General features: G+C 42.4%; 1 protein-coding gene across 1 annotated transcript; it reads right to left on the reverse strand.

Annotated features, from left to right (window-relative positions):
• Nucleotides 1-12,234: 12,234 nt before the first annotated feature.
• On the reverse strand, nt 12,235-17,888 carry LOC127306376 (chloride channel protein CLC-f). Its single transcript, XM_051336994.2, has 9 exons — nt 17,131-17,888; nt 16,011-16,413; nt 15,447-15,641; nt 14,602-15,056; nt 14,423-14,527; nt 14,042-14,275; nt 13,679-13,894; nt 12,956-13,179; nt 12,235-12,809 (listed from the first exon to the last, which is right to left on the reverse strand). The coding sequence occupies exons 1-9, from the start codon at nt 17,563-17,565 to the stop codon at nt 12,728-12,730; spliced, it is 2,349 nt and encodes a 782-aa protein (XP_051192954.1). The 5' UTR covers nt 17,566-17,888; the 3' UTR covers nt 12,235-12,727.
• Nucleotides 17,889-18,812: the final 924 nt, after the last annotated feature.

Here is an 18,812-nt window from a genome sequence, read left to right on the forward strand (position 1 = left end):
TTCAGACCGCCGCTATGGACGGTGTTGTTTCCCCGCCGCACGTCGCCCTGCATCTCCATTCGGCGCCGCCCCGATTCCGCTCCGGCCGCGTGCTCCTTCCTCTAGTCCCCGCGCTTCCGAGCCGCGCCGCCGCTGCGTCCCGAGCGCCACCGGCCTCGCCCGTCAGCGTCGCGCGCAAGGCTAACTCCGGCACGTGGGGCCCGCCTTCGCCCATCCCCGTACTTCTCTGTCTCGCGTGCACGGGCCCTGCGTCGCCCTGCCCCTGCGCCTCCTTTTCCTTGCAGCCAGCTCGCCGCCGATGCTACCAGCGCCGCCTCCATCTCGCGCTCCTCTGCTTCGTTAGGAGTTTTGCTGCCTTAGGCATGCGGTGTTGCTACCTGCGGAGGTCGGTTTTGCTATTTAAGGTGTACGGTATTGCTACCGGTGCAGGGTGAATTTTTGCTACCATAGGCATAGGGCGTTGCTACTAGCAGCTTGTGGCGTTGCTGTCCTGGACGGACGGATTTGCTGCAAACTCGGACGGCGTTGCTGCCGGCTGCAGGCGATGTCTCCATTGATGTCTTTGAGGATTTACAGCATATGAATAAAAAAAATTGCTACAATTTATTTGCGGTTTTGCTACATCTGCGTAATATGTTTGCTACGTTGTCTCCGGCGAGGTCTCCGGCGAGCCCAACCTTTTTTATTTTCTTTTCTGAACGAACAGTTTTTTGCTTCAGTCATTTGCTGCCGGGGGCGATTTTTTGCTACCGGGAGATGTTTTTTTGCTACATGCAAATCTAACCGTCAAAATGGTTGATCCGACGGCTAGGGACCCGGGGGCTGGGGAATCAGATCCCCCGGGGGACGCCCAGCAGTTTCAGAATTCGGCCGTCCATGTGGACAGAGGCATGATTGAATGTTGTTTGTCTTTTTATAAGAGTTGTCCTTTCAAACAATGAATTTTCATTGAAAAAACGATATGATTTCGCAAACATTTTTTCTGGCAGCCTCGCAGGAGAGATGAGTAGGAATCTCATACCATATTTAGAATCAAGGAAAAACACACAAAAAATATGGCAGATTGAATCAACAGTTTCTTGCAAAAAAAATCTAGAAACACTTATCATAACGTTTATTTTGAAATGGGGGGAGCTCATGGCCTCTGCATCATAATGCAGACGGACTCGTCTATTATAAAGCTTAAAGTATCAAGTTATTACAACTCAAAGGTCAAAGTCAATACAAAAAAAACCATCTGAAAAAAATAGCAACCAGACATGTCTCAATCTAGTAATAAGGCCACCAACGAGCCCAATTGTATACTACCTCCATTCCAAAGCTTAAGGGTTATATTTTTTGAAAAGTCAAACCAAGTAAAGTTTGACCAAACTTTTAAAAGAATCTATCAGCAAATATAATATTTTATATATACTAAGCAGAAAATATATTTCATCATCTATTTGATGATATTGATTTTGTATTTTGCATGTAAATAATTTTTGATAAAACTTAGTCAAACTTAACATAGTTTGACTTTCTAAAAATAATATAAACGTAAATCTTTGGGATGGATGTAGTATATCCTATGTGACCATCAGCACATAGTTGCAACTAGCAACCATAAGTTCCCACTAGTCCTCAGATGCCCTACAGATAACATGCACAACAAACTGAAAGTCAAAGCTTGTAAAAAATGATACTACTTCTACAGTTTCATATCGGCCAACATAAAGCAAAAAAAACTATAATGTATATTCTAGCATTAGTTTTCTTATCATTTTTCATTCAACCAATTCGATCCCAAACATATTTTTAATAATGGTAGGTGGCGGTACATTATATGTAAAAACAATAATGCGCGAAACAATTCTGGCAAATGGGTATGAGAGAAGCAAATGCTCAATTGTCTCCAGGGAGTCACGGATACCTTTCTATGTTCTCTTTACTAGACTATATGTCATGAGTATTAAGGAACCACATTAAAAAAAATCTTTTATGGGATCATTAGGTTCCATAAATGTATTGTAGGAAAGACGAGTATTCTCATTTAGTAAGTCTTCATACATTGATTTGACTGAAACAAAACTAATGTAGTTAGCCTTCCAAACAAAATTACCATGCTCATTAGATAAGTTTACCAACACCAGTCATTGGCATAAATGAAGCCAAGCACCACAATTTGCTTGCATTAGTTTCATACTAAAACCTATGTTTAGAGGTTAGTATGGTACGGACATAAACATTTTTTATTGTACAATATATTGTATAAAGAAAGAAATTGATTAGAAAGAGACGTCTTTCCTAACCAAACGTCTTTCCAAAATATAGTATTCTTGCAACAGTTTTGAAAATCCTCTGCAAAAGAATTTTCCTTAACTCTCATAAAGCTTTTACAAAATAGGTGAAAGGATAGATATGGTAATCTAGAAGGAGGGTGGATAGGTTCTGCAAATTTTGTTGAAAAACTCTTGAAATTTTAGGATAATCTAGTTGAATATCCCTTGGATTCTACTTCAAACTAATTATAATCATAACAAGTCGTTCAAAAGTTAGAGATACGAAACTATGATCTAAATTCCATGGCGTGATCTTAATTCTCACTCTGAATTATTATGCCTTATATTCAGTTCAATTTATATTTCATGTAATCCATGCCACTAATTACGTTAGTTTTTTCTAGACAAAAATATGTGCCTAACAAAAAATTTAAAGTAATAACCACTTGTTTAGTGGGCAACACAAAAATAGAACAACTTTTCTCACTTATTTATACAAAAATTATTGTATTGTTTAATTATTTGTTCTAAGACATAAATGTTTATTTCACATACAATTCATTTGTTAACAACATATTATGCCACTAAATACTTGGATGTAAAGGTCCATGTTGCAAAAATTATACGCCAAATAATATAAATACATTAGTGATTATTTAAAATTGTACAATATAACAATTGTGATTCAGTATTTTATTTAGTTTGAAAAATTCATGAGAAACCCTATAATTTTATTGAATATTCAATAGATTTATGTAAATATATAAAGATAAAAGGATATTATCTTGTATATTGTTTGCGGGTCATTAGTGCATTTGCCCCATATTAGTATTTTCCTTAAAATAGATTGGTAGAATACTCTAAAGCCATACATGCGTATAAATACCTTAATAAGTGTTTCTAGAGTTTGTTTTGTCTAAAAAGTGCATTTGCCCCATATTAGTATTTTCCTTAAAATAGATTGGTAGAATACTCTAAAGCCATACATGCGTATAAATACCTTAATAAGTGTTTCTAGAGTTTGTTTTGTCTAAAAATTAAAACCTTTTGGAAGACACACTGATATCTTTACTGTTAAAAGAGAGTTGGTACGTCCGAATTTTTTTTGACACCAAACATCACAAGCATCTGAACGGCCTGATTTGACCTCAACATCCCCCGCACCATGTGATTGCTTTTTTTTTGTTTGCACCTAAGCAAACAATTAAGATTGGGGCAGAAGAAAATATGAGAATGGGACAACATAACGTGCACATACACTATTGGTGTACTGTGAATTTGCTCATTTGTCGCATCGGTCTGCAAAGAATTATTGTTTAGAGCAAATATTGTACTTATATCACTTAGTTTATAGCCAGAATCACCTTTAAATGATACCAAAAGGTGAAGAAATGGTGCCACAAATGATGCAAATATGATGCCTATCAATCATCTCATCCTGGTTCTTAATAAGTAGCTTAACACGCTTAATAGGAGCTGGAACAGTATTTGAAACTGGAGCTGACACTCCTCCCATGAGAAAATCAATCGCGAAGTTCTTGGCGCCTTTCTTCTCAGCTGGTGCATTGATTAAAAAATTAGAAGACGCCATGTACCCACCATTGAAAGACATTGCTAGATCATGAAGGGTATGGACATATCTAGAGAAGGGTTCTTTTTTGAATAGCTGAAGGATCCCGAAGGACCCCGACACCACAATATATTACTATTACAACCGATCCGATTACTTCCAGGGAGCAAAGAGTAACAAAAGTTACAGGCTTGGATATTGCAGAGGACCCTAACAGAAAATTTGAAACGTGATCAAGTCCTTCATATAGTCACAGCTCGAAGCTAGCAACCTCACCGCCGGGGACACAATCACTTGGGGCAACGCCACTGCCGCACCTCCTCCTCCAGCACCACGTTGATGAAGACGACACGGATATTGAACCAGAACTGCTATGCCTCTCCCTCCCTTCTTGCCAGCAAAGGGTTGGGAGGAAATCTTATATTGGCCGCCCTTCGGTTCGAAAATACGACAACATGCAGACCGCCGCCGTGGGTGCTTTCACCATTCAGCCATGCCATGGTGGAGCTTTGGATCTGTCGGAAGGATGAAGCTCTCCATCAATCCCTTCTTCTTCTCCCATCTCACCAAGAAGGCAGCAAGAAAGACAGGGAAAGCAGAGGCCATTTCCCTCTGTGATACTGACATTTAAGAATTAGGCCGTCCTAGGCATGATAGTATGTTGTTTGTTTTTCTAAAGAGTTGTCCTTTCAAACAATGAATTTCCATGGAAAAAAAACGATGTGATTTTGCAATGGCCCGATGATGTACTAAGATATTTTGAAGGTATATCTAGTTCTATTGTTAATAAGGTTCAAGGGATCAATAGTCTTACAAAAATCTATTTGTTGTGGCCTTCTGGCTGAATATATTCTTCACCACAAGATTTTGTAGACCAATCCTCTACTTTTCTTGATCATCATATTTTCTTTAATTTGATAACTAATGGTATATTATGAACACGTAGGAGGATGCATTCAAATGGAGAAAATGGAAAATACAAAAATAAATATCATGTGATAGTTTATCGTGTGCTTGTATTACCATTAAAACATTTGGATAACTTTGTAATGGACTAACAAGAATATTTTGCTAGCAAAATAAAATAAATTCTATGGAGAAGAAGGTAAATTACATAATAAAAATTATCATTTTACCTTGTCATAATATATTTATTTTTTGGTTTACCTCTTTATGTCTACGCACGCTTCTATTATTGTAGATAGTGTTGGGCCTCTAAGTGCAGAGGTTTGTATAACATTAGCAAGTTTCTCTTAAGTGAATCACCCAAAGTTTATCGAACTCAGGGAGGTAGAGGTCAAAGATATCCCTCTCAAGCAACCATGCAATTATGATACAAGAAGTCTATTGTGTCCCCAACACACCCAATACACTTGTCAGGTGTATAGGTGCACTAGTTCGGCGAAGAGATAGTGAAATACAAGTAATATGGATGATTATGATGGTAATTGCAATCTGAAATAAAAATGGCAGCAACCAAACATGTAGCAGAACTGGTTGTAAACGGTATTTCAATGTTTGGAAACAAGGCCTAGGGATCATACTTTCACTAGTTGACACTCTCAATAATGTATCATAATTGAATACATAAATATTATCTCTTCACACACGCTACTCTACTCTGAACCACTCTCTAGTTGGATAACAAAAACAAATTCACTGCGTAGGGCTGCATAAGCACTCCTTAAAATTCGTGTTCCCAATCTATGGACGCACCACGCTATCACTTTGAGCATACAAATATGCTACTAACAAGACACCACAATTCATAAGTATTAAGACACACACGGTATACACACCGTCACCTTCACACCGTGGGACAAGGTGTCCCCGGAGATCACATAATAAAACCACTTGAGTAGCATAATAGTTGAAGAATAACATCTACTTATTAAACTAGATTACAAAGCTCATGATCACATAAAGATCATACCATGGGAGAGAGAGATAGACCACATAGCTACCGGTAAAGCCCTCGGCCTCGAGGGAGAACTACTCCCTCCTCATCATAGGAGGCAGCAACAACGATGAAGATGGTGGTGGAGTCGATGAAGATGGTTTCGGGGGCAATTCCCCGTCCCGGCAGGGTGCCGGAACAGAGACTTATGTGCCCCGAAACTTGTTTTCGCTGGCGGCGGAGCTACAGAACTTTTCATGGATGAAGGCTAACTGATTTAGGGTTTTCGCGTCGGGAGGCATCTTATAGGCAGAAGGGTGAGGTCGGTGGGCGCCAGGGGGCCTCACACCACCCTGGCGCGGCCAAGGGTTGGGCCGCACCAAGGGCAGGTGTGGCCGCCTCTTGGCCCTCCTTCGTCTACCCTCTGGACTCAGTATTCGTTACGGTAAAATAGGAACTTCAACTTTTGTTTCATCCAATTCCGAGAATATTTCCTGTACAACTTTTCTGAAATATATAACAGCAGAAAACAGGGAACTGACACTGTGGCATCTTGTCAATAGGTTAGTTCTGAAAAATGCATAAAAGTGCCACGAAGTGTAAACAAAATATATAGAAATTGGGGTAAAACAAGCATGAAGCATCAAAAATTATAGATACATTTGCAACGTATCACCTGTCGATTATGAAATACTTGGTGTTTTAAAAACTATTACGGTTTTATCTTGTAAGAATGCGGAATAAAACTAACGTTTATTTTACAAGCACAAAACATAAGTATGCTAGGCTCAACTAAGTGCAACAACAAAAACTCAAGCTAAGCAAGATATGCACAAGATATATGTAACACAAGTGATAGCAAGATATTTGTACGAAAACTGCAAACGTAAGCCGAGCTACATGTAGCCTTTTCTTTAAAAATATTGGAAATCATAATTTTAAGATTCAAATAAATCTGAAAACATTCCTAGATGTAGATAATGATGAAATCTACAAATGTGTAAAATCTTAATGTGAAATTCTTTGTCTTGTAGACTACACAAAAATAAAAATAAAATCTGGCAGGTTTTATAGTTTTGGTAATTATGACAATCCCTATGGACTAATGTTTGCATTGAGTTATATTTGTAGGAGTTGTCCATAGGCAATGCTTGAACCATATGTTAGCTTAAAAGTTGCAATAAGAATAAATTAATGAAGAATACCAAGTGTTAAGTATGTTTTGAAGATGAAGATGAAGTGAGCCCTCAAGTTTAACTCAAGACATCAACATGATGAAGAATGAAGAAATGAAGTGCAAGTTCAAGATGAGTCATCTCGAAGCGATCATTTGCTTCAATCTTGTCATCCATATGGTGATCATGGATATGTGAAGATGCGCTGAAGAAGAAGCTCTACCATGGTGAATTATGGGGGGAGGGGCAATCCACAATACTTCGTCAAGCAATCATAATCAAGAAAGGTGTTCCATCTTGTTGCGATCAAGATCGTCATCATCAAGGTCAAGAGGAACACGCAAGGTTAAGGTTTTCTCTTCATAGGGTTTCTTTCTTAGTGGTCACATGGTGTAGTTGGAGACAGGTTTATAGTTTGGTTGTCGTACTATCAAGAGGGCTCTCAGGTGAGCTCAAACATTTGCATCATTGCATCATCTTTCTTAATTTTTATTTGGATCTTATCCATGTGATTTTTTGAAGCCAGCGCCTATTCTCATAACAAGCTCTAGTTCTTTGAAAACAGTTTTTGCATGGGAAACTTGTTGTGTTTTCAAGGTTGGAGGTTTTACCAGTTTGTCTTTTATAGATAGGTCAAAACTTTTATCATTTGTTTCTATCCTCCCTTTTTTTACTATGATAGTTCCCTTCATGATCTTGTAGAGCTTCTTACTAGCTTCAAAACTAGCCCAAGATCATCAAAGTCGGAGTCCGAATGCTCAAGTTATGGTCATTCTCGTTTTCATGTTTTTGCAGTTCTCCGATGGGGGGGGGGGGGGGGGCGGAAATTCCTGACCGGATACAAAATTTCCGGCCCCCTTCTTGTGAGTAGTTCCCTTAAGTCCTTAGCCGTTTTTCGAAGCCAGGGTCGGAAATTCTGGCTCGGGAGGTCCCAAATGGTCATATTCCATTGGGAGGGTATATAAGACCCCCTTCTTCCTCCTTGGGCTGGTTGCTTCTTCTACTCTCTATCTCTACTCCATTATTGACCTTCAGAAGCTTCCTCTCCCTCTAATCCCTCCATAATTCTTGCACCTATTTGAGGGAAAAGAGTGAGGAGATCTAGATCTACATCTTGACCAATCACATCCCTCTCTTTGTTAGGGGAATCTACTAGATCTAGATCTTGGAGAATTTGGTGTTCCTCCTCTTATTTATTATTTCTCTCTTATTCCCCAATAGCTTTCATAGATTTGTTGGAATTTGAGAGAGAAGGACTTGAGCATCTTAGTGGTGTTATTGCCATTGCATTTGGTGCATTGGTTTGTGCTTTCCACGATGATCCGTGTAAGTGAAAGCGAGAAAGTTTTTACTCTTGGGTTCTTGGAACCCAAGATGGATTTGAGCCGTTTGTGGCGATTTATTGGGAGCTTCCAATTAATTTGTAGATGCGTGCCCCAAGCTTTGTGTAAGGCCCGGTTCCCGCCTCAAAGGAAATCCCTTAGTGGAACCGTGACCTAGGCCTTTGTGGCAAGGGTCACCGGAGAACAAGGTGAGGCCTTCGTGGCGCTCGGTGTGTGGTGTGACTACCGCATCTTTGGGTGAGGCCTTTGTGGTGTTGGTGTGCATCGAGCAACCACACCTCAAGGTGAGGCCTCTTGTGGCGTTCAGGAGCACTAAGCCACCCACCTCTCCAACGAAGATTAGCACTCGCAAGAGTGTGAACTTCGGGATAAATCATCGTCTCCCGCGTGCCTCGGTTATCTCTATACCCGAGCTCTTAACTTATGCACTTTACTTTGTGATAACCATCGTGCTTAAAGTCATATATCTTGCTATCACATAGTTTCTTGTATTTCTTAACATAAGTTGTTGGTGCACATAGGTGAACCATAGTATATAATGTTTGGGCTTGACAAAGTAAACGCTAGTTTTATTCCGCATTTATTAAGCCCATCTCGTAAAAGTTTTAAACCTCCTATTCACCCCCTCTAGGCGACATCCATGACCTTTCAACCCCTCCAAGAGTAACAAAGCTCACGGTCTCTCATTCGAACAAATCTTAATGGAGAGCTCAACACTTATGCAAAGATGCAAAAGAAAAAACACTAAATGTGCTCAAATCCCTCACACTCAAATCCCACCAAAGCTACAAGTGCTAGGGTGGAATTAGAGAGGAAGAACAATGGAGAAAATCAATAAATGACTCCAAGATCTAGATCCCAAAACTTCCTCTCACTTCGAGAAGAAATTGATTGGTGCAAATTGTAGATCTAGATCTCCTCTTTCAAATCCCTCAAGAATATGCAAGAATCATGGGAGGAAAGGAAGAGGAATCCAGCTCAGGAGGTCCAAGAATGGTGGTAAAAACCGTGATCAAGAACTCCAAGGAACAATGGGGAAGAAGGCCCCTTTTATACCCATTCAAGAAAAATGACTGTTTGAGCTAAAATCTAGCCACCAGGCGTTGAGCTCGCCAGGACCGGCCAGGGTGCTGACCTACCCGGCATAGTAACTCGGCAGCAGCACACGGCATGCTAGCCCAGGCGCCAGCGGCCTGGCAGCAGAACCCGGCATGCCGACCCAAACGCCAAAATATTGAGACTCCTCACATAATGTTTTATATAATTTTAGAGAGGGAGCCTCTCAAACGTCAAGAAACGGTAAAGACATCCAAACTCAAAAAAGCAATAGAAGATGCATACGGATTCCGTTTCGGATGAACTTAGGATTGTTGAAAAGCTAGCAACAAGCTCAAGAACCTCACATAGAGAAACACCAAGAAGCAACAAGAATATAGGGATGAAAAGTGTGCAAAGAATTGAGCTCCCAAAGATGATGCGATCAAGTTACCCAACCAAAAGCCCCTCTTGATAGTGCAGCTATGTATTCTATAACCTGGTCTCCGAACAACCACCTTGAGACCAGTAAAAGGAAAACCTAGCAAGACCATACCTTTGCCTTGCGCATCCCGCTTGATCTTGACGACAACGTTTCAAGCTCCACTCAAGAGGAAATGCATCACTTGATTGTTGCTGCTTTATAAAGACTCACAATTGCTTCCCCATACATCATTATGGGATAGCTCCATTGGGGCACATCTTCACATTTCCATTATCACCAAATGGACGACAAGTTTCAAGCATGATGTCTTCGATATGCTCATCTTGAACTTGCCCTTTTCAACCTTGATAACATCCAATCTTGATGCACATGGCAAGATACCTAACCCACATACACAACACAAATGCACATATATAGTGGGTTAGCTCATGAACCATAATACACAAGGCTTACTGCCCACAAGATCACATGATCCAAAGTGGTACAATCTTTATGCTTCGTGTGTTGACCAACTTAAATTCAATCTTCGCACTTTGTCTTGGTCAACCTTGTATATCTCTTCATGCTCTATTAAAATATCTTGATCATTCATTGCTTAACACATAAGCTAGTGCATGGCTAACTTGAGTTCCACACAAGAAGTTCATCTTCATTTCTTCTTCTTCATAATATTATATTTTTCTCTTCAAATCGATGATCTTGATGTCAAAACCAAAGGTATAACATTATGTTCATGGCATCCACACTTGAATCCAACATATGGACTTCACGTAATACATATATAATATTCCTTCATATAAATAAAATGAAAACATTAGTTCATAGAGAATTATCATTAATTACTAAAAACACACTTAGGGGCAATGTACCCTTACACCGTTACGTGTTGATTCTAGATATGTCGTAGTTTAGAACTGACACCAATGATAGTTCCGTAATTTTCTATCTTTTAGGATTTCATCTGCAAAATTACCAGGACAACTGAGTTATTCTAGTTTGTTAGTTTTCACGTTTGTTTGTTTGTTTGTTTGTCTAACTTGATTTTCAATTAATGAAATATGCTCAAAAGAAAAAAAAAAATCGAGATTACAATCAGTACATGAAGAAACAACGACAAGGCATTCCAACTGAACCAGTTAACACTGGAGCCTACTCATGTTGGAGAAAGACCTACGCATACAAGTCGTCGGTTTCTTGACCACTATTTTCTTCCCTTGCTTGTACCTAGTTGGACCAATGCACACTAGCGACGCGCACAGTTGCCTTCGCCTATGGTCGGCAATTTCCGCCACTAGTCCTTCTGCCAGTGTTGCGCGCTTGACGACGCGTCCCCAGCGCGCGTTACCCGCCAACGGAGTCGGCCGAACTCGTCCCGGGTACGTACAAGCCCGACATAACGACCTGATGTTCTCCTGCCTTTGGCTTCTTGCTGCGGCAGTGAACGCACCGAGCTTTCGCCTGAGCTGCCTCTTTTGTCTTGGCCGAGCTTTCCCACCAAGGGCTTGGCCGCTAGCTTGGCCGTGCTGTTGGGCGCCGCGGCGGCTTTGTCTCGCCCCACGCTGTACATACCAGCAAAAGCGACGTCGCGTGTCTCGCGGGGAAGAAGACGCTTCCACGCTGCTTCCTGCCTCGTCGTTTCCAGTTGTGATTTGTGTGGCAATGCAATTGACTTGGATAATCAGAATTGCGAGTCGCGCTTGCTGCCACAGGTGGAATGGAGCTGTACCGCACTCCGACACCCGGTATCACCAAGAATTCCACGGCCAATGCGTTGGGGTAGTGGCGTCCGGCCGAACCAATCGAGCTTGCCGGGACACTGCGCCGGCGCAAACCGCGGACCTGCGAGATTGACACGGCGAGGTGACCGGGGTTTAAACACTCCACCCTACTCCCTCCGTCCCGGTTTACAGGGCATACGCGTATCCCAAGATCGTCAATTTGATCAATATATTATAAAATTTACAATATAAAAATTATACCACTAAAAAGTACAACATTTAACTTTATAATATATGTATTTTGTAGTATATATATCTTGTGTTAAATTGGTTAAACTGGTGACCTAGGGATACGCGTAGGACCTGTAAACCGGGATGGAGGTTAGTACCTCTGTATAGTTAAGAATCGCATGACTACACAAGTCCAAGCAAATAAAGAGGTAAATTAAAAAAAGGCATGATACAAGTAATCATCAGAAACTGGAAACACGGCATGGTGATGAATGGGTCAATCTAAACATCACGTTATCATCCATATTGGATAGGCGACTAGGATGGAACGAAGGTGACGTCACGTCAGGACCTCTTCTTTCCCGTGCCCGGTTACAGAGGCCGCCGATGACCCGATGTGTGTCGACTTCAGCCCCGCGTGAGGCAGCAGAGTGCTGCCAATCTGCCATCCTGATCATTCCTAGCACACATATCTTTGGGCAAATGAGATAATTATATGTACAGCTTAAATTTTGACAGCTTTCAGTTCCAGACATGCTCCAGCTCCATAAAGAGGAGAGAATGAAGGCGCCAATACATTTCTTTTCTTTTAAAAAAGGAGGCTGAAACCCAGGCCTCACCCAACCTCTTTTATTATGTTATTCAACAAAGCCTTACAAATACATCAATCAACCGGAAACCACCTTTGTAGAGACAAAAGTGTCACTACACGTAATGTTACAAACCATGTGATGCTACAAAACCGCCTTCCCAAAATTTCTACACTACACATTTTGCGCAAGTTCTCCGTGTGACCACCCCACCCAGTGCAACGGTGCACTGTAGTATCGCCTTCCTACTCTACATGCATACTACACCCCTTTTTCTGTGACGTAACAGGTTTCCCCGCAACAACAAGAAATGACTAGTTCGAAGAACACAGCCAGCGAATGCAAGATTGGTGATAAACCACCAATTGCAAGATTTGCCAGGCTTCGCCTGCATGGATGTCCTCAGATGACACTTTGGGCTCAAATAATGGAGGATAGCCTCCAAGCTGTACAGGTTCACTTAGGTCACTGTAATGTGTGCCCATTCGCTAAAACATGAAAATCTTCTTTCCTTTGGTATATCGTTTTCCAGTTCTCAATCTCCTCCCTAGACAAGCAAATGAACCAGCATATTAGCATGCATTAAAACCGATTCAAGTACCTTGGATAAAACAAATAACCAAGAAAAATATAACTGGTGAGAGAAGACATGTAAGATTTGGCTAGAAGAGCATATTGTATGAGTTTACTAACCGTAAGCAGTGACCAATTGAGTCATAATAGAGAAGGGCAACAAGCTTGCGCTTTCCTTCAGTTCTATGCCCAGCGCCACGCTTAACAACAGGCAGCTGCTTTATTCCTCTGGCCTCCATAAGGTTTTTTGCAGTGGTCAAATCAGTATCAGGAAAGCATGTAAGCAATCCACGCTCACTCCCTTGGTACTCGAATCCTCGAGTGAGACACGACGAACAGGCTTCCTGCAAAACTCCTTTTGATTAGCATATGTTTCATAGCAGATGAAAATTCGTTCTCTATCTTGAGCTTTTATAAATCAAGTGCATGCACAATAAAATTGTACTCCCTCCATCCCAAAATATAAGGCCACCACGCATTTTGAGGTAGAACTTTGACTAAAAATTTGAACAACAAAATAAGAGCTATATGTCACCAAAAGTATATCATTGCATTCATATTTGAAAGATTTTTTCAACAATATATTTTTGGTGTCATATAACTTAGATTTTATTGGTTAAATTATTGATCAAAGTTTTGGCTTGAAAAACGAAGTTGTCTTACATATATAAACAGAGGGAGTAAGTAGATTTAAAATTTTGAGTTTCTTTTAAGCTAGCGCCCAAAACTGGAATTGTTTGGGTATGAGTATCCAACCTAAATCATGTAAAAATTGCGTATTAACTACTTGTTACATGTATGCAATGTTATTGAAAAGATAGGTTCTTCAACATGTAGACGTACATCAGACATGAGCTGGTCCCCACTTATGCAACTTTCCCCGGACAATTCAAGACCCATACGTCGAATATCCCCTAATGTAATAAGGCCCTCAAGAAAATCTTCATGGTCCACAACAAGGGCACACATTTGCTGCTTATCATTCAACAGGTTGAGAGCTTCCATCACTGTGGCAGAAGGTGGAACTTTAACGTATTTCTTTGACATGGCCTGGGAGACCTAGTAAAAAAGTGGCAAACAAAGATAAATAACAAGGCAATTACAATTAAAATGTGGTCCTGTTGAATTAAGAGCTACATATGCTAAGTAGAATCAAAGAGCCCTCGAGAAAAAAAAAATAACTAGAATAAAAATAGGCTACCGAACCTTCAAATCATCTAGAAGCATTTCGTCTTTGTAGGTACCACAGTTACGAAGATCACTTTGTGAGACAGTGAGCTCAAGTTCATCCACACCATCACTTCGCGTCAAGGTACTACTTCTTTTATCTTGTGCTGAAACTAAAGAATAACCATGCATGGGTGTTCTAAACCCAGAAAATTCACCGTCATTTGGCTGGTTCACCACAGATGGAACCCATATTGCCAGTCCAACTGCTCCCTGTTAGAGAGAACAAAAGAATGTGCATTAGGTTAGAAAATACAATATAGCAAGAGAGAAAACAAAACATGAACCCTGCGTAAAATGGAGAAAGAAGACTAGATCCAAACAAATAGTAGGGAGGACAGCACTAACAATCATACTTACCATGAGAGGTAGCAAAATCCTGTAATCCTTTGTCAGTTCAAAGAGAAGCAACACTGAAGTCAACGGGACTGAACAGACTGAAGCCAATGTAGCAGCCATCCCAACCTACAGTCCAGACAGTTAGTTCCAGGTGACACTATTGCTTCAAGCTAATGAGCATAGATTCCAGAGTAACTTACTAGAGCATAAGCTTGTGGCTGCGCAACAGCAGCACTACCAGGTATAGCTGCATTTATTAAGTATGCAGCTGACCCTCCAAAAACAGCTCCAACAGCAGCACCGATCATCAGGCTTGGAGCATATAGCCCACCCACAAGACCAGACCCCTTGCAAAGGGCAGTAGCCACTACCTTGGCAGCTGCAAGTTGAGTTAACAACCAGATACCAGGAGCAGAAGCACTTTTCCCAGTATGCAAGATTTCTTCAACATTCGTGAAACCCCAGTATAAAATCCCTGGATATTTCAGAGCTATGAGGCCAGCTCCAAGCCCACCCAAAGCAGGGTACACTACAATAGGAAAATCAAACCTTTCTTTCATGTATGCAAAAAATCTTGAAAACCATACTACCAACCGTCCAAATACCACACTGACTGCTCCACAAAGCATCCCTAAGATGAGATACAGAGGTAGCTCTGCAAAACAAAAATGGGAGACAATGATAACCGTCAGAACCACTTGTGTTCAGAGATGGCAATGCAAAAGAAGGGAAAAGAACTCATGCAACATATTAAATAAATGAGACTTCTGTGAGGAACACGAAGTCCATATAGAATAGGCCAAGCAATAGGCCAAGCTAAAGTTTTTTTCTTAAAGTTGGATCTCAACTTTGTAACCAAAATCTCGACATAAGGGCAAAATTCTGCATTTGGGTTTAACGGATTGCAATATATGGCAGACTCAATTATGTGAGATGTGTCCCACAACATGATAAAAAAGATGGTTATTGTAAATATATCGATACAGTAATCAATAGATGAATCTCTACTCTTACAGTTAAATATAAAAAGAATCAAGGCATGTACCAGCAGCAGATTTTAGCTCATATGCTGGCACTATAAAAGCCGGTCTTTCTCCCAGCAAAACATGTGATACAGTAGATGATATAACTGATGCCAATATTATCATAGCAGTCGTGAAAGGAGGTGCATTTTCTGCTTTCAGGGGCCTCAATACAGTTTCAATGGCAAAGAAACACCCAGCAACTGCTGCATTAAATCCTGAAAATCAACACATACAGAGCGCTTTATTAGCAAAAGCAGCATCAAAAGGGTAACAACATAACTTAGATATTATAACTAGGGCCACAGAGGCAGCATCGAGATAGTCATTAATTAGGACATTTCAGGTTATTCTAGAAAGATATGGAGATTAATTCTTCAGATACTAAACAGTATACCCTGTTATAGAAAGTAGTGATGTAGACATGTCAACAGAATCTGACTTAATCCCATATTGAACTAACATGGTGTTGTCATTTTGCGAATTCATACGAAATAAATATGATCAGTGCTTTTTTTCGAATAAATGAGCTCATTGCCTGAACATCATTTGACAAACAGAAGGATATATAATGATCAATGTAAAACCTGAAGCAATTCCAGCAGCAGCCCCAGCAGCTACAAGAGCGATCCGCCTTTCTCGGTTATTCTCCATCATTTCTGAGCACCCAAGTGCACATGATTTACCAATATCCACACTAGGACCTTCAGGCCCCAATGAACAACCAGTCCCCAGAGTTACGGCAGCTTGGACAGCCTTTACGGTTGGGAAGATGGCTGCAAGTAAACTGATTCCTTCGCTCTGTGGTGGCTTTGCAAGTTTTAGCTGCTCAACTATCTCGAGCAATCCATGCATCATTCCTACGATTACACCCCCTGTGACAGGGATCAGCAGTATCCTGTGCCAAGTATCAGATAGCCTCTGCAGGCGGAGCCAAGCTGCGCCTTCGTTGGGGGTACCTGACCATGCCCAATCATGGATGACATGAACCTAGCAAATCAATAACAGGAATATTATATAGGATCAATCATGCAGGATGTAAGCACATAATTTGGGCTTTTTTTTTCAAATCCTAGTGTTAGAGCTACCGGTAACAAAGCAACCAATAAAAACTCTACAGTATGTCCATTCAAAAACTGCATTGGTAATAATGTGGCACGTTTTAGTGAAATTTATTGAGATTTGGCACCATCATTTCATCCCATATGATACGCCCATTTAAATTTGGAGCTACCTATGATTTTCATAAATAGTCAACCTGAATTGCACAGTACTAAGCCTAAAATTGCAGTCAAAGAAGCGCCCAAGAGCAGTTTGTTAAGTCTTTACCACAATTGTTAGTATAGACTGTATACATATGGAGTGGACTGTGGATGGTCGTATGATCATCCAAAGGCTTAGAAAGGTGACTGAGATTTAAGAGAACCTCGGGCAATTTAGGAATAGACCATTAACCCAATGTAGTGAGATGTCTGCAAGGTAATGCTGTCATGCAGAAAATGGACCCAAAAATTTGCAGCATAGCATGAGATTCACCCACCGAGTTCTGTTCTTTCCGTAGCATTAGTGCAGGCTTTTGAATTTACGTTTCCCATAACGGGGTTACATGTTCCAATATATGCTTGCATCCAATATACGGATTGCACCTTAACAACATCAATGCCAGTCAGCTTAGGTAGAACACAATGCAGGAGCAAGCACACTCACCCCGCGGTTGAATGCCGCGACGCAGATGCCGGTGGCGAGCCCGAGGAGGCAGCCGATGAGCAGGAGCGCCCACTCGGGGGGCGCCCCGTCCGCGAGCTCCTCCCCCGCCCTCTCCCTCTGCTGCTGCTGCTGCGACGACGCCACGGACGACTGCTCCGGAGCGCGATCAAGCTGCTGCGGCTGGTGGTGGAGGCGGCGCGCAGATCCGCGGGAGGAGATGCGGCGGTCGAGGTGGCGAAGGAAGCCGCGCACGCCCCCGGCGCGCCGCGGGGAGGCGGCGAAGGCGGCCTCGTCCGGCGCCTCGACGTCGGCGTGGCGGTGGCTGGCGGACGCGCGCGGCGAGGGGCAGGATAAAGAAGGCGAGGCGCCCGCGACGGCGACGACCGCGGGGTGGGATCTGATGAGCGAGGCGCGGTCTTCGTCGGAGGAGGACATGGCGGCGGGCGTCAGGAGGGCGGTCGCATCGAGATCTGCAGGCGGAATGCGAGCGGGGGCGGCGGCAGAGCGGCGAGGTTGACGAGCGGGGGCGGCAGGAGGTGACGCGGGAAGCAGAAAGGAAGACCGGGAGCACGACGACACGCGAGACAGGACACGACAGTGGGAGGAGCGAGTCGGGGACCGGATCTCCTGAGGTTCCGGACGAGCTGTACACTGTACAGGTGCGAGTGCGACGACCGACGGAACGAGGGGGTTTTGCAGGTGGGACGACCGATGAAATCCTCGGACCAGGACCAAGAGTAGGAGGAAGCGGGGGAACCATAGCAAGAGGAGGAAGGCCAACAGATCTCATGGAGACAGCCATTGGAGCCAGAGTTGCTAGTCCAGAGGGCCGAGCTCGCCGTCGGCCTAGTGGATGGGATGTGGAGGATTCCCCCCAAACTGGTGCTCACGTCACATCTTCTGTGGGGATTACTCACTATCAGTATGGCTCTGCCACTTGGAAGCGTCTCAGAGTCCCTAATGAGCCGGGGCAAGGCGGGCCTCATCGCCGAGACAGGGGTGTATATTTGGGATCGGGGGTGCATCCCTATTCTCCATCGCCTCGCAGATCGCCTTCAAGGATCGGTATGGGCAGTTCAGCCGAATATACTCCATGGCCGCTTGATCCTGTATCACCATCTCCATCCTCTGGCACTCAGGACTCGCGCATTGGAGCTTTCTCGCCTCCTCAGGTGGCTCGCGATTACTATGTGGCTCCGGATGTTGCTAATGTCGCTGCTGGTCCAGGAGGTCAGGAAGAAGTTGGAAGTCAAATTCAACATGGAAACGATTATGGGGACATGCAAGCTGATGGTCTACAAAGTGGTACAATTGGGACCATGGAATCTACTGATGAGGCTATGGCGCCAGCCTTTAAGGCGCCACGGGCATCATGAAGGCCTTAGGATGGAACTGCCAAGGCATGGGCAAGAGCCTCGGCAGTCCTAAAATGTGCCATCTTGCCAACATGATCCACGCAACAAAAGCTCAGGTAATATTCATCTCTGAAATCAAATCTTCAAAAGTTAATTCTTGTGATCTTAATGCTAGGTTTAACATGTCCGATAGTCTTGTAGTGCCTTCTCGAAGACGCTCGGGGGGGCTTTGGCTGATGTGGACAGATCATCTTCAAGTTAATGTTCATAGCTTTAGCTGCCATGTTATCCTAGCTACTGTTCTAAGTAGAAGTAGTAACTTAAGTT

Source organism: Lolium perenne, chromosome 6 (assembly GCF_019359855.2).
Source record: "Lolium perenne isolate Kyuss_39 chromosome 6, Kyuss_2.0, whole genome shotgun sequence".
NCBI classification, from domain to species: Eukaryota; Viridiplantae; Streptophyta; class Magnoliopsida; order Poales; family Poaceae; genus Lolium; species Lolium perenne.